This window comes from Hermetia illucens, chromosome 5 (genome assembly GCF_905115235.1).
Source record: "Hermetia illucens chromosome 5, iHerIll2.2.curated.20191125, whole genome shotgun sequence".
Lineage (NCBI taxonomy): Eukaryota > Metazoa > Arthropoda > Insecta > Diptera > Stratiomyidae > Hermetia > Hermetia illucens.
The window spans coordinates 31,192,503-31,218,087 of record NC_051853.1 but is presented as its reverse complement, the minus strand read 5'-3'; the positions used below and the strand labels follow the sequence as shown (position 1 = coordinate 31,218,087).

The 25,585-nt window shown below is 43.3% G+C and overlaps 2 protein-coding genes across 2 annotated transcripts in view; one reads left to right on the top strand and one right to left on the bottom strand.

Moving 5' to 3' along the window:
- LOC119656752 (obg-like ATPase 1) overlaps positions 1 to 12,908 on the bottom strand; it is a 44,820-nt gene extending 31,912 nt beyond the window's left edge. The window contains exons 1-2 of the mRNA XM_038063315.1: positions 12,816 to 12,908; positions 7,675 to 7,858 (exon numbers count right to left, since the gene is read on the bottom strand). Of these exons, the coding sequence (XP_037919243.1) occupies positions 7,675 to 7,855 (181 nt within the window). The 5' untranslated portion in view covers positions 7,856 to 7,858; positions 12,816 to 12,908. The remainder of the gene's footprint in view (positions 1 to 7,674; positions 7,859 to 12,815) is intronic.
- Positions 164 to 1,885, top strand: LOC119656753 (adenylate kinase 9-like). The gene is made up of 2 exons (XM_038063316.1): positions 164 to 939; positions 995 to 1,885. Exons 1-2 carry the CDS (start codon positions 181 to 183, stop codon positions 1,403 to 1,405), a joined length of 1,170 nt encoding a protein of 389 aa, XP_037919244.1. The 5' UTR covers positions 164 to 180; the 3' UTR covers positions 1,406 to 1,885.
- Positions 12,909 to 25,585: the final 12,677 nt, after the last annotated feature.

The window sequence follows — 25,585 nt, the reverse complement described above, 5'->3', positions numbered from 1 at the left end:
CATATTGCAAGGAATTGTAGTCCTAATGGATTTATTCTAGACAACTATCAAATGGACGCTGAAGATGTCGTTGAGCTAGCGAAAAATGATGTTGCCTTTACCTTGGTAATGCTTGTCGACTCCACCTTCGAAATGATATGGAGGAACTGGAAAAGTGCTTATATGAAGCAGCGACCGCAAATGTGTGTTGACCTTCTGAAAGAACTTCATGACCTTTACATCATATTTAAAAGGTATTCAAAACGCTTGCAAAGTTTCAGAACAAATACCAATGACATACGTCTGTTCAATGTCTCCATATTGAGCAAAACAGGATCAAAGTGGGAGCAATGGGATGAAGCCCGTGCAGAAATTTTTCTATGCCTTCGACAAATTGGTGGCTACTTTAAAAATATGACTGTTGGAAAATGCTTCAGTTTATCACATATCAATTTATTCTGGGATGAATTTCGGAAGCGACTGAGTAGTCTCAAGCTTTTTTGTCCAGTATGCCTTCGCCAGGAACAGAAACTGATTCAGTATCAATATGACTATATCCCGGTTGGACTAGATTTCTACGATCGAAAATGTCAACAAATTTTCAACGAACCCTTTGGTTACAATTCAGAAGGAATCTATGAACGTTTCAACTTTCCGAGATGGTACATGTGGAATACAGAAAAGAAACCTCTTCTGTCCAAGAACATGTTCCGAGAAAATTTAGTACAACATCGGCAGTACTTTTATTGGTCATGCGATCAACACCGCTTCGATTTGATTATGAATAGTAAAAGGTATTTGCCACCAGATCCCAACTATTTGCCGCTTTATGTTCCGTTTCTGGTGACGAATTATTTCTCTATCCATGTCGAATATCAGGGACGATGCGTTGTCACATTCGATTCAAACCGGACGATTGTTTCTGGGAGTCATGAGTATGCAGTTTACTACCGCGGAAAGGTAGGGGCTTGATAGAACTTATTTCAGGATGACTATATCATTATTTCTCTCTCAGGTGTACCTTTGTGCGTCAGCTGAATGTGCCCTGGAGTTTTTAAAAAATCCTGAACATTATTTCAACTATGTCGACTTTGTACTGGAGGAACCCCATCCAGACTGGGATTTGAAAGATATGGAAATTGACTATGGCAATTTAACAGCTGAAGTCATAGTACAAGCGTTAACAGCATTAGCCGAAGAACGACCGAAACACTTTGCGTTGAGCATTGCGGATTCGGCCGCAATATATATAGGATTATTTTTGAAAATGACAAATCCCAACAACAGCAGTGATATAACGAGGCTCTACCAGAGGGTTTTATCTAAATATTTGTTCGAATGTTCCTTGTTGAAATCACGGCTGACAAAATGCTTAAGAGAGGGTAATCCTTATATTCAATTCGAAGACTCACCTGTGGAGGCTTAGTGGTTTTATTTAGTTTGTGTCATTGAACATTTTGTAATTCTTCTATTATATATCATGATATCCTGTACTATTATCCTACAATAAAATAAATTTTATCAACAAAGGATTATTCATTTGGTCATTGTGCAGTTCATCTCTTGTTTGCAGATACGTGTAAAGCAGGAACTCACATTATCCCCTTTTTTCATTACCGCCGATCAGGCTATGGCTCAGTTCTATTATCCTTATAAGCAGGTACCAGGTTTGATAAAAATATGGTCATCCTTTTTGCTGGCGATGCGACTGGATAGATGGACACTTACTAATATTCATGTACTAATGCCCTCTTAAGATCGCGTGTATTTACGGTCGTTGACCCGTCTCTGGTTTGCGGATAGAAGTTGTTCCAGAATACGAAAAACCATTTAGAAGAGACGGTTTAAGCCTGGTTGTTGAAGGAGGGATGATAGCTTCTGTTTAAATCGCTGTATGCCACTGCAGCGTCACTGAGGCAGTATGCGAGAAAAGAGCAAGAACTTTTTGGTCTTGCGGATTAATGACTGAGGAAGCTGTCTGACTTAGCGACTGGGGCGGCGTCGAAACCGTCAACCGTGCTGCAGTCCTTTGTTTAGTCCCCGCGATGACAGGGACCACTGTTCTGCCTTTTTTTGTTTGGGATATTGATGTTCTACCGGACCAAATGGAGAGCAACTTGCTCTCACGTTTTATGGTTCACCGACAACGTCGTTAGTCGTCTTAATTTTATGGTTCTGCCTGCTGCAGCTGTTTCACCACAATCGATTGCCACCGCTTCAACAGGTTTGCCTAGGCAGCTGATTCAATGGACTGAGGAAACGATCAGCTACTCCTACTACGAAATTACAACGGCGGGGATACGTACAACATATTATCGCACATTGTTGCACCAAAGATTTGCCGAGCGTTTCCCGCAATACGCGCATGTCACTGTACAGCGGGACAAGTACCGCTTTATTACTCGCAGCGGAAAAATTCCAGGCATCATAAGTGTGCTCGATTTGAGGTCTTAACGAAAACTGTTGGGCAAGAGTCGATGAGAGCAGAGGTGGTATCCACAGAACCGCTTCCTGAAGGGGTTCCAAAGAGCGTTTATAGAAGTTTCATAAATGACTACTTGGCATAGTCCTGGTATTCCCACAGTCTATGCACCTCCAACTACTCTGAGAATTCTATCTCCAATGATGAGATTGCGTCTCGAATGTGTGCTGATATGTCGTTGAAAATTCGTTTAGAATTTCGAGACGACTCATTGAGGCAAGATATTGTTATACTAATTTAAATCAGGTTTACCAAAAATATGCCATTCTCAGTGAAATAAATATCTGTAATTGGAATTGTGAACCCACTTGAGCAGAAACGTTTCGACGTGGGCAGTTGGGTGAGTGGCCCAAACCATTCCAGGCGTGTTCAAAATGCAACATACGCAAGCAACCACCGGAGTTTTTCAGGTAAACTAATATATCCTAACAGAGCGTCCAGAAAATTCGATTTTCGATAATGCAAGTAAAAGAATATTGGGGTGGACTTTGGAGGTTATTCTCTCACCAGGCTGAATGGATGGCCACAGAAGGCACCCACCATGATATTATCCCGGGCATGAATTTCGCGGATGTTACCTAAGAGGACGTTCGGCGAGCCATAAACAACTTAAAGTTTGGACAAAATGAGGTGCAAAATTTTTGGTACATGGTGCTGTGTATAAATCAGGCCATTAGTCGGCCAGATGTGTTTACACCTTCTCTCACTTGCAGATTTACCTACCTTGTCCCGAAAAACGGGATAGAAGCCTCAACTGCATAACGTCCATTGTTAGTGGAAGGGTCCATGAGCAATTCGAAATCAACAACATTCTGTTCGTGGACCGTGGCTGCCGGCATCCAGGAGTTGCAAAAACTAACTCGTCATTGACAAGGTAGTTGTAGGACAAACTACTGGAGGACGTAGAAATCTGTTTAGTTGCTATATCGACTACGCCAAGGCTGTTGACAGCGTTCCACATACCTGGCTAATCCATGTTCCACGTCTATATCGCATTGACTCGAAACTAGTAAAGTTAGTGTACTTGATGTACTTAGACCAAGCTGTATGCTGGTACTCATGACAATTTTAAAAGTCTGATGCATATAGGTGAGCGAATGAGTAGTATAGCCGTGATATTTGGATGGGACTTGTTTTATAAAATTATCGAATCCAAGCCGGTTGACACGAGCCGCATCATGGACATAGCATTGGTAAAATCCAGATTCGGGCTATGTCCGAGACAGACTTCTACAAGTACCTAGGAATTCTGCAAGGAATTTATTTAAAAGATGCCCTGGTGTCCTAATTCCTGCGACGTCTAAAATTGGTGCTGAAATTGCTATTGCTGATTTGTTGTTCGTTATTGTTCCACTAGCATATTAATTTGGAATTTTGCTGAGGACGAAGACCGATGTGGAAAACGTCCAGCGGTGGATATGGTCTACTATTCCCAGATACCACCGTGAAGGGGATGCGTGGTGGGGTAGCCTGTAGTAGTTGACTACTACACTAAAGTGTCCAAAACCTGAAGATACGGATTTTATCTCTCCAAGCGATAAGCAGTCACAGGTTTCCAATCCACCCGCGGCTTTAATTAATTCAGTCGCGGTCGAGGCACGGGTTTTGAAGGGCTTATCAGATTCATGTTCGGAGAAATCTGTGGAAGCCATGTATTCGACTTGAGTGGAAAGCCTGCATTCTACGGCGCGGCCAGCAAGAATAATGAGAGAAACTGGAATCCCCCTGTTGACTAATTTTTCGACGTCAGATTTTCAAGATCGAGAGTCCGTGTCCTGATGTCAAAATGGTTAAAGGGCAATCATGCTAAGACAATTTTGTTTCCAGGACTCAGTTGCGGTCATCTTACAATAGCAGATTATCGACAAGAGGCGAAACGTCATAGTTGCCTCTGCTGATTCTCGATGGTTCGACGCGAGAAATAAGGGGTCTGATAGCATATGCAGAATCAAGTGGCCTAGAACTTTTTATAGGTTGTGATGCAAAAATTCAGCATATTTGTCGGGGCAGTAGCAAATACAACTCTAGAGGAGCTTCAATTCAGTTGGCCTGATGACCGCGAACGTAGGGTGTGCCCCTACGTCTTTTGGTCCAAAAAGGCGTAGGGTGTGTCGGTCCTTTGGCGACAGAAGATCAATTGGGAAGTCTAAATCGCAGTTTTAGGGTGATTTGATGAGACTAGCCTTATTACTCAAGGCGAACGCGGTAAGGCTGTGAAAAGGAATAGGTCGGCCTAGTTGGACTATCTTAGAAAACTGGATGGAACTTATACAGTATAGATTCTTTTGGAAGAACACCAACCGGAAGAACACGTGGTAGAAGTGGGTTGCACTTAAGCGGTGATTACCGATGAAAGTGGTTATCCGGATAACCCAGTGGTTAGAGCACAAGGCTGTCGTACGGAAGGTCGCGGTTCAAATCTTACTGGTGATAGTGGGATTTGTATCGTAACTTGACGTCGGATACCAGTCGACTCAGCTGTGAATGAGTACCTGAGTCAGATCAGGGTAATAACCTCGGGCCAGCGCAATGCTGACCACATTGCTTCCTACAGGGTACTATAATCCTGTAGTGTACCGTTACGGTCTTGAATGAAGTGCGTGCTCTAACACAATTGAAGGCCCTGATTCAAATGGATCGTTGCGCCCATGACTATTATTATTAATGCTAAAAGAGGGCATAGAGCACTTAGACCGATTTCTAAGAAATGTTTTTCTGACGTGTCTTGCTCTGGGCAGCGTGCTTGCCTCTTGGCAGGAGGTTAAGATTGTCTTCATGCCGAAGATAAAGCGAGCGGTTTATGGGGTTCCGACTCTACGTTGATATCTCCAGGTCTAAATTTATGAAGATGAATCCTTGACGGTGTACAACTCAAACAAAAGAATTGTATTAAAGCAACATGGATTCATAGGAAGGGGCTTATACGAGGTGTGATCCAAAAGTAATGATAATGAAAGTAAAGCACGTGGATTAGAATTGAAAAAATAATTTATTTTTCAACGTAGTCCCACAATAAGTGAATACATTCATTTACTCCAATATTTTTCTAAACCCAAGATCTCCTTAGAAAAGGATCTTGACTCTCTAAAAATACCGTAACAGCGACCATCACAAAGAGCAGGCCAGCTCGCAATTCGCCGTGCCTTTCTTCTTGATAGCCTCTAGCAATCTTCTTATTTGGTCTGCGTAGTAAGAGCCCGTAATTCTTTTCCGAATAATATAATATAGACAACGGATTCCATAAACTTTCTCGTAGTCCTTGAAGGCTTAAAATTCATCGGCGTTGATGATGTGGCTCCTTTTCAAGTCATGTATATGTTGTTTCTTTGCAGGGTCAAAATGATGAATCTGGGTTCGCGCTAAGAACTTTTCCAAGTCCTCCTTCGACTGGTTTTTTTTTGCTCGTTGGCCAAGACTTTCGGTAGCGAACGTGGAGAGATTTTATTCATGCACAATTCGTTCACAACGATTCACTGATGGCTGCCATATGAGGTCCTTGTGACGTGATTGCCAATTTTCGATCTGCCAACACAATATCTTCGACTTTTTCTGCAGTGAGGGACGTAGATGCGCGTTCTTCGCGATGTTGTCTTCAGTGGACGTTCTGCCCAGCGTGCAACTGTGGATTATGAAGGAACAGAATCCCTCAATGCCTTCACAAAGTCACTGTGTGTATCTTTGGTATACATTTTTTTAAGCAGGGATATTTGATGATTGCCTAGATTTCATTTTTCCCATTTTAATGTTAACCTTTTATCTGTTCGTGTTCAAATGAATGTAGCTTCTTAGAATCGTGATTTATGTTTATGATTTTTTATGCTGACCGAGAAGGTATATAAGCAAGCAAGAAAAAAACACTTTTTTTATTTTTATATGTTAACTGGATATAACAGATTATCATAACTTTTGGACCACCCCTCATATCTGCTATCACAACGATCTGTCCAAGTGGAGACAAGAAAAAATTAAACTCCTGAATGGTTAATATTTCCACAGCCATGACTACAAGAAGCTAAGGCTCACTATTCTTTAGGGATTTCAGCACAATGTCAAGCATGAGGAAATGCTTAATGAATATCAAATTCAGAGTGGCCTATTCGAAATAGCAAAGAGCTAAATCCAGATGCGAATACTTAAATACTTTTCCAAGAGGAGAGTCGATGGTGTTAAACCAAACCGCAAATTTGCGATCCCAAAGTAGCAATTAGAAAGCATATACGGTCGTTTCTCAAAAGTAGCCTCCTCCGAATATTCTTCAATGCCTCTGCGACTTTCTAATTATTAAGGGCACCACTGTCCACGCCTATAAGGAAATATCTCTTCATTGGAACGATCTCTCCGTCGCTTTCTGCGGACCCGCTTGAACTAATGCACCGGTGTAGATATATCCTTACAAAAATTAATGATTATGTTTTATGTAAATATCGAATGTATTATCACCAATAAAAAATAAGCGAGATAAGACTTATTACATGATAAAGTGACTTAATGATGGAACCCAATAAAAAACAACTAGGATCATAAATATCTGTATTCAAACATTTCACCAATACCAACATTTACACACGACATCCTTTTGAAATCCAAATTGTTTCCTGAATTCAAGGTGTGGTCGTTAATAGATCTTTATCATCGGATTCCTCTAGTTACTCTAACTGCATCTAATCGACAGACCTTTCTAGCTAACTAGTCAACATATCGCGTCTTATTTTATAGCTTCATACATTCCCTTCAGCCATAAAACACTTAATTCTACGTACAGATAATTTTGCAGTCATTTCAATTGCTATAATATCAGTTTTTACCAACCAGAAGTTTGCCCCCGGGCTTCAGATTTCGACTATTATATCGACAGACAGGTACTTGATTTCTACCTTCCGTCCTGTAGTCTCTCGGGTCTTCTATGCATCAGAAATTACAGCTCTTACAGGCAACAACCAAGTCACCGCGAAAACGTTATTGGCAAACATTCGCGCGATGCGATTTTTCCTACGATTTTTAACCATAAAACGACGACGTAATTATTATAATAATCATGCATTCACGACGAACACAATCATCATGTGCAAAAAGCACACAGTGCAGCCCCAACATGTATACAGGCAACAGAAAGAAAAGTCCTTCTGGCCTGGTGCTTTAGCAACGCAAAATGTTAGTAATAAAAGCCAGAATCATACAAAAATAAAGATGAAAAGAAAAATTGGGATACTTATTCTCATTGGGATCGATGGTGCAGAAGGGGAAGTTTTCAGCCGGTGCTGCACTTTTTGTGAGGACGTTGAAGAAGGTAGATTTGCCCACGTTCGGTACGCCAACGATGCCGACACGTAAATTCGTTCCGACACGTCCAATCAGCGGCTTCTTCTCCGGCTCTTCGACTTTTTTCGGTGCCATTATCTGAAATTATCGATAATCAACATCAAAATCAAATGCGCCATCTAAAAGGTTGAGTTGTGCTTTGTGTGCAGCGCATTTTCCTATCGTACTGGGGAAAATATTACATTGAAAACTGAATGAAATCATTTTGTGCTTTGAATCGACTTTCGTTTTCCTGGGGGAGAATATGAAAAAGATTATCGTAGTTCGAACATTGTTGGGAGATTTGCATTTGTCCACTTGATCCATTGATCCAATTGGTGTCTATTTAGGATGTTTCTAATAAACATTTTAAGATCAAAATTAAAATGGGGATCTATTTCCGTTAAACGTACACGTTTGTAACAGATTAAGGCCACATTACCTTACCTTACCTTACCTTAGTGCTCGTCAGAATATTGTATCTAATATGAATTGAAGAATTCAATCCCAATGAAAGTTACTGGCAAATTTGCATAGTGTGTATAAGGCCTCTGTGGCACTACTGAAGATGGAAACGATGTTCATTTTTTCAAAACACCAAGATAACAGCATTGAACTAGGATTTAAGAGTACACTCATAGCATTGCTCGTTTGTCGTAAAAAAGCGAATGGAAATAGAAATTTGGAATCTTTCTTTCTCCTGAGACGTCAATTGCGCTTTGGATAGGGAACGGTCTCATGGTTATGACCTTTGACAATCGAAAACGATTTGGTTTTTGTGATGTGCTCGCGAAAGCTAGGCTGGAGACTCTGGGCCTAAGCGGAGTGAGATCGATGGTACTCTGGAGAGGACACTTCTCTCTCTCTCTCTCTTATGGCATTGCACTTTTGTAGTCTGGAAAGCCTAGTTGTAGTAGACAAGAATCTGGTGACGACCTGTTGCTGGTGGCTACCGCAGCGCGACTGCTTGATTCCGATCTAGATTAAGGAGCACAACAATTGTGCATTGCTACGCACTAACGGAGATTTCTTGTAAAGGATGCTTTTTATGAGCAAACAAATGTAAATCTAGAGGTGACATTGTGATTGCAATGGGCAATCTGCCAAAGTGGGTTTTGACAACATCTTACTTAGGCATGCGGTGAGGAGGCATGATCTTTTTGACTGTAACAAAAATGGTGAAAGGTTTGTAAATTTCTGCAAATTCCAACGCTCTGCATTGGGAATAGAGCGTCGGCTTTTTAAATTCAACACGGCTCGTGTCTACGATCTCAGCAGTGGAAAAACTTTCTTCCTGCACAAACGACACACACTTTAACTTTGACGAGCGCTGGGCCACCATCAAAAGTGGCTTTACCTTACGCACTAAAGAAGCTATAACAGACTGGTTTTCTAGCCAGAAGCAAGACCATCTTTGCTATCAATGGGAGCGGATGGAGTATAGCCATAGGCATTGAAGTTGTCCTCGGGGAATTGTACCTTACAACCGATCCTGGGAATCTGAGATCTTTTTCAGTGACTAAAAGAGAAGGATGATCGTTGAGATTTCCAGACAGGACACCCGTCTTAAATGCAACAACTGGAGGTGCATTTGTTTTTCTTGCTGTCGTGAAGACACTAATTAAACTCATCTTGGAAGATATCGAAGAATATCTCGAAGATTTATTTGGCAGAAGGAGATTGGTTTCCGCTCTGGAAATACCGGCCACCTTAATACTCTCCTCATCCGTGTAGAGTAGTGTGCGAAGTTTAAACCCGCTTAAACCTGCTTTTCGTCCATTTCGAGCCTTTGGATAGCATCGATAGGGAGTGCATCGGGACTGCTCTACCTAATAGATATTATAACAGCGACATATGGCGCGAAATTTCACGTGCTGCATGGAGACTAAAACTCAAGAGAATTTCTTGTCATTATGTCCTTGATCGCAGAACGTGATGACATCTTTCTTCAAACACTTCGATTACGCTGAGGCGGAATATCGAGGGCGGTCGATAGTTTGTATATTTTGGTAGTGTTTTTTCAGTCGATCTTCTTGTTCAGTTTTTGTCTCGTTCGGAAGTGGGAATGGCCTGTCTTGATTGGTTTTGCATTTTCTTCGGTAAAAGGTCGGATATGGATGGAGTCGCGAAGCCTTCAAACCACCATCCAGCGTATCAAGTCATCGTTGTTTTCGCCGGGCTTTCGGTCATTTCCTACCAACTTCGATACTTAGACTAATGCTGGCAAATAAATTCTCGTCAACGCGAATACATATTTCTACCATTGAAGACCCCTCTCACAATTTCGTATCGACCGTGGATGTCCTCATTTCGAAAGTGATTATGGTGTGTTACGCCAGTGACCCAACGTAACATTTTCGTCCCCGTTCACTGGCTTTTATAGTAGGCCAATACTCAGAACCATAGAGGGAACATGGCGAACGATACTGTGATGAATTTTGGGTTTGAGACAATCATTGATGCGTCGATCACAAAGAACGGAAGTTGTGGAACACCACTTCATCAAACTTGCGTTGGTGGCTGAAACAATTTCCTAATGCAGTTAGGGAGGGCAGTTCAGTACCACTGATTGTGATGGTGGAATTGATACAGATTCAGTCTGAGACTGTCCAGGCGTTCAGTTGAACAAGTTGCTAGTCATCTGCATAAAGCAATGCATAGGGCGCTGGACGTTGGATGTGGCAGTATTCGTAATAAGAACAAGGAGGAGAGGACGCTTTCTTGATGAGCATCAACAGAGACAAGAAGCGGTTTTGATACACCTGCCCCACTTCAAACTTTACTTTTTGGATAGTGCTAGAGCAGTTTAACCCAGGGAACGGGTTCTTCTGGTACTAGGTGTTGCCGCAGAGCATACAGTGGCACACGGTCAAACACTTTCTCTAGATCTAAAACTGTAATCTAAAGAGAGCGATACTTCTGGCGGTGCTTCCTCATTAGTAACCGCTAAGCGTGTATTGCATCAGTAATTCCGCAGTTCTTGACAAACTCGCTTCATCATCATCAACAGCGCAACAACCGGTAGGAGGAGGAGGTAGAAGGATATCGAATTGGTGGACCTCGGCGCAAAACCGGGATGTCTGGAGTTCTTTATTAAGGCAGGTCTAGACCGGATACCGGTTGTTGCGCCGTTGATGATGATGATGGATCTGCAAGTCACAAAAGCCCTTGTGGCTTTCCGACATATGTTCCCCATCTGAGTCTTCCGGAGTAGTTTTTGGTCTAGTCTAATTCTTTGTTATTTCGCCGAATGGCTCTCAGGTGATCAAGCATGCCAAAAAAGTGAAGCGATGGCGGCTTTACGGTTTCTTACCAGGGCAGAGGCAAATGTCCTTCCTAGTGCTTTTGGCTGGATTAATGCGCAGCCCCACCTTCCTGCACCAGTAACTCTTAGACCAGGTTGGATTCTTTCACATAGGGTATCCTTATATCTGCCCTTACAAATTAAAACGATATTATCAGCGTAGCCCTGGACCTGTATTCCAGTTTCTGTTAGCTCCCTTAGGAATTTATCAATTACCATGCTCCACACCTTGTGGGCAACCTTGATTAGTGTTCATGACAGTAGACTTTGTACCTGTCGATACTTCTATTTACCTAATCTCTAGCATTCTGCCCATTTAAAGGGCCAGGGTGTTTCCCACTCTCTTGCGGATTATGGCATCTCGTATCTCTGTGTGCGACTGTATCGACTGCTCCTTCGATGCCCAAAAACACACACAGTGCTATTTCCTTTGTTTCTATGACATCTCGTACTATATCTGTCAGCTGATACAGGTTAGTTTTGGTTGCTCCCCCTGCCCGGTAAGCATTCCGACACTGATGTAGGGGATTGCGCATTAGAACGTTTCTTCTAATATAGTTGGCTATGATATTCTCCGCCGTTTTCAGTACGAACGATGTAAGGTAAATTGTTCTGAAAGATTTAAGGTGAATGAATACCACTTTTGCTTCCCTCCAAGTGCTTGCCATGTATCCCAAGGCTATGTTGTCCCTTACCATTCTTAGAAAAGACTCTTAAGGTGATTTATACCTCCTCCAGAGTACTACTGGGAAGATGTCGTCTATCAACGATCAAGGTAATTAAGTTGAAGGTTGCTGTCGAATGTTGCGCCAAGATCCATATAAGAGGCAAAAACTGAAAGGGACTAGGCTTGCAAGTAGTAAATAGGTGTTGGAGAAAGAGGCTCCAGTGAAAAAACTAACAAGAAACATTTGCTAATATTAAGCGCCTTGGTTTTCCGACCCATCTGTTGAAGGCGACCTTACTTACTACACCACAGTGAAATCTCAACTAGGAGAGAACTGATGGTGGAAAACCATATGGTCCGGGATGAAAGTATGGTCATGTCTATTCTTCTATTCAGGGGTTCAGTGATAAAGTTGGTAAACTCTCAGAAGTTAGCTACGTTCCGGCTCCACGAAATTAATGCTACTCCTTCGCAGTAGGATGTTCAAAGCAAGACGAAGGCGATTTATCCGAAGAAGAATAGATTTTTTAATAACGGAGTAAGTGCATTATTTCGACGCAGAATGTAGATTGTTTGTAAGTTTGCAGACTGCCCTGCAAGTCAGAAGTGACCTAAACTGTGGGGACAATATTGCTACACACATTAGAGGTTGTCACAATTTATGACTGCATCCACCCACTGGGTACTGACACGGTTTCACTTTCGTTTTGCCATCGATCTTTCTACCGGGAAGCTTCCCACCCTGCAGGGAAGTTCTGTCCACTCCATCCCTAGTATGACAAAAGGGAAGCCGGTGCACCGGCAAGAGTTAAAACGCCGGTTGAGAGTGTCGCCCCCACCAATTTCACTAAATTCAAGATGCAATTCGCAAAAACCGCCTCATCTATTGGTTAGTGTTCTAAAATAAGAAACGAAACCATTTCCGTGTACTATTAGAGGGCATTCGGCATCTAACCTCAAATCACCTCTCGATTCTACACTTCCTAGGCGTGCGATTCATTCAGTTTCAATGGAAATTGTTTGCACACAAATCAAAGATCTCTCATTACTTTACCACTTTTAATTGGCACAAGTGCAATACGTACAATTTAGATGGTTTTCGGCAATTGGACCGCACTAAACTATTGAACGTGGACCACAGTGACACTGAAAAGAACTGTCAAAACAGTGAAATCGGGAGAGCAGATGTTCTCTGATTAGAGGGTTACCCGGTTGACGGGTTTTATTTTATGATTTGGTGCCTTGGGTGGTTTGAGGAAGAACTAAGAAATGGTTGTGATATTAGCGAGAAATTGATCAGCAATTGAACAGTTGAATGTTAAAATTGAAAGGCATTTTCATTCAGATTCCAATTTATTTATTATTGTTATTCTGTTAAGGGAAAGTCGTACAACGTCCTTAAAAAACTATCGTGCCTCTTGTACTGGTTGTAGTGTACCTATTAATCATAGTATCTGAAGCAAGCCTACAACCGTCAGGAACTTTAGTATATTCTCTACTTCCAGATCTTTCAATTTTGCATCTGGTATGCATCGACCTACTTTGTACAAGTGGCGGACACCATCCCAGAACGTGTATTGAGGTTTCATCACACTCCGCATAGAACCTGCAGGCAGTGTCCGTACATATCCCCAGGTTCCCTATGATTCGGAGGTTCTTTTTGGTGAGGTTTAAGCAATCCTTTGTGCGCATGGGTTCGTATCCCCCATTAAACATCCTGGACTGCTCCATCCCTGGTAGGCTCGCCCAATATAGTTCCCTCAACCGATTCTCTTCGTTTCTTAGATTCATCGCCATGAAACCGTTTCCGATTCCACAGAAGGGTTCTGGCCCGAGTATTGGCATCCCTGCTCCCTTCTTGGCTAGTTCATCCGCTGCCTCGTTGCCTTCCAACCCAGCATGGCCTGGAACCTAAAGTATCCAGACCTTGTTGGACGAGCCGAGTGTATTCAGTCTCTCAAGGCATTCCCATACCAGTTTAGAGTTCACCTGGTTGGACCTAAGTGCCTTGATCGCAGCTTGGCTATCGGTGAGAATAGCTATGTTCTGCCCCCTGTAGTTCCTTTGGAGATTAAAGGAGGCACATTTGTCTATGGCGTATATTTCCGCCTGGAATATGCTAGTGTACCTGCCCATTGGCTCAAAGTACATTTGCCTTGGACCAATGACATCGGCACCCGCTCCCTCTGCTGTGAGGGATCCGTCAGTGTACCAAGTAATCAGTTGCCGGTTTAAGCCGTATGTCGCAGCCACCCTCTCCCAGTTTGCCTTATTACTCCAACGTGTTTCAAACTTCTTATCGAAGTGAAACCTCTTTGTCATGTTGTCCTTCGGTATCAGTAATTCGGGATACCGCCTAGAAAGGATATCAATCTTCCTTCGATTTAGGCAGCTCCGCGCCTCACTCATACTACCGGCCATCCTGAATATTGATCTCCTTGCCTGCATTTGTATGTGCAGATGGAGAGGGGTTAATCCCAGAAGGACCTCCAGGGATGCTGTTGGGCATGTCCTCATTGCCCCACTGATACACACGCAAACCAGCCTTTGGAGCTTATGTTATTCCCTGGCTTGTGTGCTGAGTTGGGTTCTTTCTGCCCAGATTACCGCTCCATAGGTAATCATTGGCCTTACTATTGCAGTATATATCCAAAGTAGTATCTTCGGGCTGCAACCCCATTTTTTTCCTGCTATGGATATGCAAGTCATCAGAGCCCTCGTGGCTTTCCGACAAGTGTTTCCGACATGTGTCTTCCAGAGTAATTTTTGGTCTAGCGTGATTCCCAAATATTTGACCTCTGTTTCTCGTTTCACCTCCATATCATGTAATGTTATGGCTTTCAGGTGATCCAGCTTACGCCTCCTAGTGAATGGTACTATGGTGGTTTTGGTTGGGTTGATCCGCAGTCCCACCTTCCTGCACCAGGCACTAGTAACCCTTCATCCAGTTTGGATTCTATCACATAGGGTATCTTCATATTTGCCCCTACAGATTAGAACAATGTCGTCCGCATAGCCCTGGACTTGTATTCCAGTATTTGTTAACACGTCCAGGAGTTCATCCACTACCATACTCCACATCAGCGGCGATAGTACTCCACCCTGTGGACAGCCTTGAGTGGTGTTCATGATAATAGAATTTGTACCTGTTTGTACCTCTATTTGTCTGCTTTCTAGCATTTTGCCCATCCAGAGCGCCAAGGTGTTTCCCACTCCTTTGCGGCTCAGGGCATCCTGTATCTCTGTGTGTGATGTGTTGTCGAATGCTCCTTCGATATCCAAAAACGCGCACAGTGCAATTTCTTTTGTTTCTATGACGTCCCGTAGTACCTCTGTCAGCTGATACAGAGCAGTTTCAGTTGACCGTCCTGCCCGGTAAGCGTGTTGACAGTGATGTAGGGGATTACGTTTTAGAACGTTAGTTCTAATATAGTTGTCTATGACCTTCTCCACCGTTTTGAGTACGAACGATGTTAGCCAGATTGGTCTGAAAGATTTAGGGTGAAAAGGATCCTTTTTACCCGCTTTCGGAATAAAGACCACTTTTGCCCGTCTCCATGCCCTTGGTATGTAACCCAGTGCTATGCTCCCCCTTACCACCTTCAGAAGAGACTCTAAGATAATTCCTAGGCCTCTCTGGATAAGTGCTGGGAAAATGCCGTCTACTCTGGGATATTTCATTGGTTTAAAAGTTCCCACTGCCCATCTTAGCCTAGCTTTTGCGCATATCTCTTTTGCTAGTTTCCAGCTCTCTTTCCTTCCCCTTTTATTCGTTGTTGGGGTGTCAGGCAGGAAATACAGTTATCTCAACACTAAAGATCAAGTTGAGATTGTTCTGTGGTAGTGTTTTTTCCGTGTTGCTATGTGGGAGGCTGGCCTGGCATTATCTCAAACGAAGAACTTGGTCGGCACACAGACCTGCCACTCGTACGTACTGTGATCGGAGGTGTTACATCGATATAATTTTCCTGCCTGCTTTCGAGGTGTGGATATTCAAATTTGAAATTTCAAATTTGAGTCGTCAAGCTTCGGCCATGGAAGGGAAATTTATCGTTGTGGCTGCCCTGCTTCGCTTTGAACTGATTGTTTCTCCCCATTGCCGGTTGCTGGTAGCAGAGGAGCCGTGTGACTGGAAAGTGTTTGGCAGTTCCGGCTAGAAATTTTTTCGGCAAGGCACCTTCATCGGTGTCTAATATTCAGTAAATAACGTGTAATCGTTGTTAGTATGGCTTCCAAACCTCCTCCACACCAGAAGATGGGGGCCACTCGTCACGTAGGTGCCAGAAACAGCTCAGGGCTAGTCTATCCCGCGTGCGTTAGTGTTCTCGTGATTTAGTTCCCTCCCTTATTAAGCCGTTTGGCAGTTTTCGGTGGTATCAATGTTTACCCCGGGTGGATTCAGTTTTTTTTGTATTGAGTCAAGACGCGTGAATAAAATCTGAGAACCAGGAACCCCGGCCCTCACTGCTAACATTCGGATTAGCTCCAGCACCTGACATCTGGTTCTACATATTCGGTCGGTGTTCACGACTGGCAAACCTGCTAGGGAAGTTTAGTTGGTTGACAGCCTTGGTGACCGTGTTCGTGCCAAGGTGATGCAACGCCGTACTTCCTTTGTAACAGAAGACGGAAGTGGCAGTATATAAAGGCGGAGCGGCAATTGCATTGCGGGCTACGCCATGCAGTGGAATCCACTCTAGGTGTAGGTGTGGTTGACGCGCTATACCCCACCAAGGGGTGAATGGCAACCATATATGTTACAATAAGCAGAGAAGACTTTGAGATGTATTCTTAAGTCCCAACTCTTAGGGCTAGAAATCGAATGTGAAGATCTTCAGTAATTCGTTCCTCCTGGGCAGACTGTTAACCAACGCTTTGTTGGAACATTTTAAGATATCTGTTTGGAGATGCGTGGAAGAGAGGCTCAAAATTTAGCCGATCAGGTGAGTGGTTCCTTCACAGTAATGATGATTTCGCACACACGGCGTTACGAGTGAGGCGTTACGAGTGATCTGCAATTTGTCCTATGAGGGGTGGTCTGTCATTTTCTACTCACCATATACTCTCAACTGTATGTCCAGATAGCTGAATGGTTAGAACACAAGGCTGTCGTACGGAAGGTTACGCTTCAAATCTCATTTTCTCATTTCTTAAGGCCCAAAACTATTAATGGTGCAATTACAAAATCTTACCATAAACATTGCGGCTGACGATTTTACAGGTTTTTTTTATTTATTACTAATGCATCGTTAACTTTGGTGGTCAAAGGGTAGTATAGGTCCCAGGGCGAAACGTGGATTGGTACCCACGATGGAGCATAAAACCTGGGAAACACCTGCTGAACTAACACCAACAATTCTACTACCAAACCCTATCTCTACCTCCACGTGGTGACCGCTGGGAGCTCTTTCTTAACGAAAAGCTGCAGACGGAGAAGGATGAAGGCGAGTCTCCCGCGCCTAAAAACGGGACAAATTGTACCAACTGGTCCTCCAGGTTGGGGGTTGGGTAGGGCTGACAACCCTACATGGAAAACCGAAGTTAGGAAGCCACAACAGGAGCCTCGGACTGAACGGATAATACAACGACGAACCCGGCAACGACAAAGGAATAACGATTTGCGCATTTTCTCATGGAACGTTCGCTCCTTGTACAGACCGAATGCTGCTGAGTAGCTAGCCCATACCTTGTCCCAATATAGGGCTGATATAACAGCGTTACAGGACATGGGTTGGACAGGAACCGGTTTCCTGGAGAAGAGCCACTACACCATATATTATAGTGGCCAGCCAGCAAACCATATGCTCGGAGTAAGTTTCTTAGTCAGCCAAAAAATGAAACCTGCTGTTATCGGCTTTGAAAACATAAGCGAATGGCTATGCATTCTGCGCTTGCGAGGCAAATTTAGAAACATAAGACTCATTAACGTTCACGCCCCTACATAGAAGACTACAGAATCGGAGAAGGATAACTTCTACGAGGCAGCAGGACGAACCCTCGGAGCCTGTTCCAGGTATGATATCAAAGTCATACTTGGGGATTTTAACAGCCATAGCTTACATAAAAATACGAATGATAACGAACTGCGGATTATCCAATTTGCAGTGTCACACGAAATGGTTGTTGGAAGTACCTGGTTTGCGCAGAATGTGGTTCACAAACATACGTGCACCTCTCCAGACGGAATCACTTCCAAAAAAGTTGACCACATCATGATCAAGGGCCGCCCCCTCTCAGCCTTGATGAATGTCAGATCATACAGGGGGCCAATATAGACTCGGATCACTATCTCGTTGGCATGGTGCTTCGAGCTCGAATAACAACACCACCCAGAATCCCCTCTGACAATCAGGTGAGAGTTAACACTGAAGCCATCCACAACACAACCCTCCGCAACACCTATAATGGAGAAATGGATCACGTATTCAATAGAGATCCTGGAGATGAAGCATCAACAAATGATCTTCACAATCACTTTAAGAACGTTATCATGAATACGGCCCCAAATATACTTGACCCCAGCCACAAAAAAATTCGGAACGGCTCGTTCCACGATGAATGTAAGCTAGCAACGGAACGGAAGAATGCTGCATACCGAGTGATCTTGCATTCTCAAAGGACGCAGGCACGCGCAGAGACCTATCACGAAGTCCGGCGGACGGAGAATCGACTTCACAGACGGAAAAAGGAAGCCTGGGAGAACCAACAGGTCTGTGAACTCGAAAAGTACAGGGAGCAACCGCACCAGCCGCGCAAGTTTTACCAACATGGCAGCAGGATGAAGCCTTATACACCTCGATGCTCATCCTGGCGAGACAAAGAGGAAAATCTGATTTCCGACAGAATGGGCAAATTAGACCGATGGGCTGAGTACTTTGATGAACTACTCAACAACCAGAACATCGGCGAGTTAGAGGTCCCGCCAACTGAAGACGACGGACAAATACTGCCACAAATCATAAGTCACCAGGAGCTTATGCAATTACAACCGAACTGGTTAAATATGGAGCCGACCAATTACCCCAAGCGGTTCATCAAATTATGCTCAAGGTGTGGGACAGTGAATCAATACCTGACGACTGGCAACGAGGCATTATCTGTCCCATACATAAAAAGGGAGATGTTACGCAGTGTAGCAATTATAGAGGTATCACGTTGCTGAGTACCGTCTATAAGATATTCTCCGCTATCTTGTTTGTCGGGCCTATACGTCCAGAGCATCATTGGCCCATTCCAAAGAGGCTTCACTCCTGGCAAATCAGCAATAGATCAGATTTTCTCTCTGCGGCAAGCGTTGGAAAAACTGTTGGAATATGGACACCAGTTGCACCATCTATTCATCGACTTTAAACCCGCCTATGAAAACATAGCCAGGATAAAACTGTCCACGGCCATGAGAGAATTCAGTATCCCGACAAAATTAGTAAGACTGGCTAGACTGACCCTGATCGATGTGCGAGGACAGATAAAAACAGCAAGTTCACTTTCAAGACTATTCGACTATAACAACGGTCTACGAAAAGGCGATGCCTATCATGCGTCCTCTTTAATCTGGTCCTGAAAAAAGTGATCTGAGATACTGCGGTAAATCCGAGTGGTGCGATCGAACAACATCAAACCGCACTGGTCAAACGAAAAGAATAAAAATGGGAGACTACAACTTTGAGACCGTTGAGAATTTCTTCTATCTAGGGTCGAAAATAACAATTTACTCCGTATGAATGAGGGTGATCCAGACCGGAAAGTCTATAAGAGCAATATCTACGGTAGAAAAAGAAGACGAGGCAGATTCTGTCTGAGATGGAGCAATGGCGTATGTCAGGACACCAAACAGCTTTTAGGGATGTCGAATTAGTGGACCTCGGTGCAAAACCAGGATGGCTGGAGTTCCTTATTAAGGCGAGCCTAGATCGGATACCGGTTGTTGCGCCGTTGATGATGATGAATAATGGGCTGCCTTCCTTTACCATCCGTATTTGCCAGAGATAGCTCGTCCCGACTTTTTCTTGCTTCCGAGATTGAAGCGTTACGAAGCTATCTTGACTGTCCTCGCATCACCAGATGGTACTGAACAATATCAAAATTGAATAGTTCGAGTGGGGCGTCAAACAGTGGGAAAAAAGACTTGACAAGTGTATCATATCTAATTGACAGTGCTTTGAAGGTGTCTGACATGATTTTTAGAAAAAAAGATAATAAATAAGTTGTTATAGCAAAAAACCCGTTTACTGTTGGGTCCCCTTTTTATCTTTTGAATTATTAATGACGCAATTATAAAATCTTTCTATAAATATTGTCGCTGAAGATGCATCGTTAAACTTATCTTCGTGTCTAATATAAAATCATTTCCGATCTAAATTTTCCCAAACAAACTCTCCAAAACGCATTTATTACAATTACTAAAAAGAGCGCCGTGAAAGACTTTTCCTTTTCCCGGGAGCATAAACTACCCTCGAATAAATTGATGAACCTTTTTATGGTCAATTAAAATTAGACCGTGTTGAATCATCGATGGCGCCAACAAATAATTAATCCCTGCACATATGTACAATGTGCGCCTTCTTAGCATCGAAATCCTTTATGATTTATTTCAGAAGGAAATTTATGGAAAATTAATTTCCACACAAAAGTGCCATAGAGAGACCGAAAAATCAAACTTTAAAATGATTCCGATCAGGATCCACCCTCATCACTTTAATGCGTGTTAAATTTTCCGAAAAAGAAAAATAAATTTTGAGGTTGTTTTATCCTGCCGCCGTCATTATCCTTTGGAAGGGTATGGGTATGTTTCTTACTAAACCTCCTTGATAAGTGTAGATATGATCGAAACCGGAAAGTCCGGTGATTCCAAGATTGCGAAAATACCCTGACAATGGGCAAGATTAATCCTCTGGGACCGCAGAACGATCGACCTTTTGTGTGAAGACCGACTGACCGCATCAAAGCAAGCTATGCCTGAAAAAATATCCTTTTCCTTATAGGCATCGGAGAAAAAGTATTCTTTTCCGTAGTTTTTTTGGGCCGAAGGCGTTGATTACGGACACACATAGTTCCGGTTATTAGATAATGAAGATGTCTTTCATATTACGAAGGACAATCAACTGTCATAAAACGCAAGGATATGGATCGATGAATAGACACGTTTCAATGGAAACTCCTGCCTGGGTTGAAACCACACTTTAAAAATTTCCAGCCGAATCATGTGAAAAAATTGCGATAAAAACTGACGGTTGGGTTATAAATGCATTTTTAATGGATACCTTAGGGACTTTGTATTAATTGAATGAATGGCAAGGATATTATCTCATTATTACGTGACTCGGCAGGAAAAAAACAGTTGCATTGAAGGAGAACATGCTAGACAACTGTTCCATTTTTAAGTGAAGACGTGAAATGATTCGATAGGAAGGTAATGGTCACCAAATGTTGCGAAAAGGATGTATCTGGGGAGTCAACAAAGATAGAATGAGATGAGGTTTTCAGTTATTGATAATGTTTTTTTCATTAGCACTGCAATCGCATAGAATATGAAACAGAGGCAGTGCCACATGTTGACCCCTTTCAATATTCTGTTGGCCGTTTCACCGCACGAAAATAACACATTCCCATCGCTGAGGTGGAAAATATTTCCATACAAAAGACAAAGTGGAAATATGCGCACAAAGTGCAAACAGCAGAAACCTCCTTACGGGGCGAGTCGAGGAGCTCATCTAAACCTACTTATTACTATCCAAGTACCCGTCACGGATATTATAGTGATTATTCGGCGTAGGTAAACTGAAAATTGCACAGAAAGTCCAAGTACCATTATTAAGTGCACAGTGAGCAAATGTGATCCCCAGAGAGGCCAGAAGACAATGGATGCCCACGTCATCGATACGAAGAGCCATTCCAGGACACTGACTCACGTCTGACCGCAATATGGCTATCATTATCAGGCAAAGGTCGTTAATTGTGTGCGGTTTACGTGTCGCCTTTCGAGCTGCCGATATCGGGTCATGCATTTATAATATTATAAATAGTTTGCCACCGAGGCTTCCACCGAGACTTCCACCGACCCCGGGATAATAGGCCGAACCGTGGAAGCTTGTTTTAAACATTTCTGTGGTCAGGACTCGGCAGACGCAGCTATTTAAAGTGAAAACAAGGAAATATTCGGATAAATTAAAAGTTTCCAGATAATTATGTGGTTGAATTGTTGTCACTGTCAATGCATTTACCCTTGAGGTAGGACATTTAATGATATGTTGGTTTTGTCGGCAGACATCATGCAATGGAAGAAAAGTGATAACGAATACTGGGTCAAAGTGAACAGGTGACAATCGTAATAAATTGTTTTATGAATGCGTTATTTAGCGACGAGTACATACCAGACATTCGCACATTCATTTGGCCGGAATTCAAATATAAGTGAAAGGCTGCTCTGAGAGCGGGGTAGAAAGGGTGGATTCCCTTCGGACTCCGAGTGTTCTCGGGAATAGAAATTTCACTGAAAAAAGTGATCTATATGACCCTTGTAGATATGCTTCGCACCCACTGGTGTAAACGCTGAACCTGCACTCATATAGATGTTCGAGGAGTTGCAAAGCATCTCAATATCCCTCGAAGGACCTTAATGCCGTTAAGTTGAACATAAAATCTACTGCAGATGGAGCTCGTCCAAGTGACTTCACAGCCTCCATAGTTAAGCGTTCCTGAAAATAGGTTTACAAGATTTTTTCAGAATTCTGTATTTCCCTTACTTTTTGCTCGTTAGCTACTGGGGCCAGGCCGTAATAGCAAACTCCCGGAGCCCTCCAATACATCCACAGATCCTCCGCAGTTCCTCCTCAATAAAATCATGCATCGAGAAGACGGCCTGTTGAACCACTGGGTGAGGTCGAGTTTCCTCCTGTTTTCAGCAGCAGTGTGTCATGTATCTTGTTCAGTTCAGACATGTAAGCAGTGCTCTACCTGTGTCATTTCCGTTTGCTTCTTCATACAGCATTCTTGAATTTTTTGTTTGGAATATGAGGGATACTATTTACTTGATGTTGAACCGGACCAAGGGGCGACTTATTCTCTTTTTTTTTGTCTACGGGCCCCACGTTTTGGGCATAGCACCCAAGCATTTAAAAAACAAATCGGGTGTGACAGACAGACAAACTAATGAGGCAGATTCTGGCCCTTGGGGAGGTGCGCACAAGAGTTTAATGTCGACAGTAAATGGTGAAAGATCTCCTTTTATAATGTGTCCCAGATTGCTGCGGGAGATCATTTCGACACTGTTTTCTCAATATCCGGAAACTACATTTCTTACGATCTCACTAAGGCCGGAAGATATCCCCCCAGTAATCGTAGACGAAGTTCTGGACGCAGTAAAACGAGTCCGGGATAACGCAGCCCCTGGTATTGATCGTATCCCCAACAAGGCTTTGAAACTGGCAAGGAGAATGGCACCAAGAATTTTCGCAAAAGTATTCACAGACTGTCTAAAAGAAGGATCTTTCCCCGCGGAGCGGAAATTAAAAAAACTTGTAATGAACCTGAAACCAGGTAGGCAAGGTTCTCGAGCGGATAATTTATAACCGGCTATATCAGATAATTGATAGTGGCGGTTATTTATCAGATAGGCTCGGTCCGCGGTTGATGCTGCCAAAGTGGTTTTTGAACTGGCCAGAAAAGCCCTTGATGAAGGAAAATACTGCGCATTAGTGACTCTCGACATAAAAAACGCATTCAATTCTGCTAGATGGCCTCTGCTATGGAACATAATTTATGATGGTGATCTACGGCTCCCAATACCTAAGCAGGGTGTTACCGTGGGATTTGCAGATGACGTTGGGGTGACCATAACATCCAGTCACCCTGATGAAGTAGAAATTTATGCGAGTCAAGACTTCGGACTGAAGCTTGCTGAACAGAAAAAAGGCCTGGTACTTTTGACGAAGCGACGAAAATGAAAAACCGTTCTGCATCGGCCCACATACCGTTCACTCCCAGCCATCGCTAAAATACCTAGGAGTAACTTTCGACTCAAAGCTTAGCTTTGAACCCCATTTAAAGCTTACTGGGCAAAAAGCAGTGACCATCATTTCGGCATTGGCAAGGATGCTTCCAAATATTGGAGGCCCAAAACACAGCCGACGCGAGTCGTCAGCTCGTTAAAAATTGTGGAAAATTGGAGACAGTTTCAAGCTGCATATCGGGTAAGTGCTTTCCGGACACGCTCTGCATACCGGACAACATCGTATGAGGCAGCATGCGTAATTCCGGGGATGATTCGAATGATGTTTTAGCCGATGAAGCAAGCTTCTTGTACGAGAAGCAAGAAGCGGGCCTTAGCAAGCAAACTGAGCGAATGAGGTCATTAGCTGCATGGCAAACAGCACGGGACCAGGCAAAGTATGGTCGGTGGACATACAGACTAATTCCGAACATAAGGATGTGGACGACACGAAACCATGGCGAAACGAGTTACAGAAAGTACCTCTATAGCTTCGGTTTGGATGAATCGCCAGATTGCCCTACATGGGAAGGTGCAGCAGAAGATGCAAAACACGTTTTCTTCGCCTGCCTAAGATTCGAACGCCCAAGGAGAAACCTCGAGAATGAGCTGGGGTCCCCATTAACAGTGGAAAATCTTGTTAGCGGGGTCCCCGTTAACAGTGGAAAATCTCGTTAGCCAAATGGTGAAATCGGATTCCGCGTGGAATGCAGTAGTTGGAGTGGTGAAACGGATGCACCAACGGCGAAGCAGAAGCTGAACGGAGGCATAAAAGTCAAGCTAATGCAACAAACATCACATAAAACGTTAAAAAGTTAATAAACTGAACATCCCCGCGAAGCAATACCAGAACAGTGGTCCCGCGAGGAGAGTGTGGAGAAAATATTGGAGCTTTTAGTCGGTAAAAGTCTGGCATGCACGTACTCGATTCCAGATGCGTATCCATGATGGATTTCTAAAAAAAAAGACAAGCAAATAGACAGACAAACAGATATCGACTCGATTCTAATAAGGTTTTGTTTCATACAAAGACGGCTAACGGCTTCGTCTAGGGCAGAGGCAACTCACCAGACTTTACCCCATCTTGGATATAATTCGCACAACTGTGTTTGTGATTTTATAAAAAGCAGCGATTTTCATCTATTGCCACTTTGGGTCACGCTAAACAAAAGTGAGGCAGCGTCTGCTGAGTTGCCTCTACTCAGGAGGAAACAGTTAGCCGCCCTTTTAGCATTCTTGAGGTTACTTCTGAGATCCCGATGTTTTTCCAGCAGTTCTCGATGGCCGGCCATCCTCCTTGCCCTTTGGCAATTTCTTCTTGCTTCTAGACACGCTGATCTAAACGTAGAGATGCGATGTAAACGGCGTCGAGGGATTATTGCCTCGCGTGTCTTCGGTTTACGCTGACACACCTGACCCACTATTTCCATCGTAGTTCATTTCAAGCCGTGATTCTGTTGGCTGCCAACAACCGTGCGCGAATTTCATCGTCATAGCTGTTATTGGTTGTGACTTTCGATCCTAGATAGGAGAAATTGCAACGGTCTCAAAGTTGTTTTCTCCTATCTTTATTCTTCCTGTTTGACCAGTGCGGTTTGATGTTATTGGTTGGTTCGTCTTCGGTGCTGACGTTGCCACCATGTACTTCGTCTTGCCTTCATTAATGTGCAGCTCAAGATCTCGCGCCGTCTGCTCGATCTGGATGAAGGCAGTTTGTACGTCTCGGGTCGTTGTTCCCATAATGTAAATATCATCACTATAGGCCAATATTTGGGTGGACTTAACGAGGATCGTACCCTTTGCATTTACCTCAACATCACGGATCACTTTCTTCCAGGGCCAGATTAAAAAGGACGCATGATAGGGCAT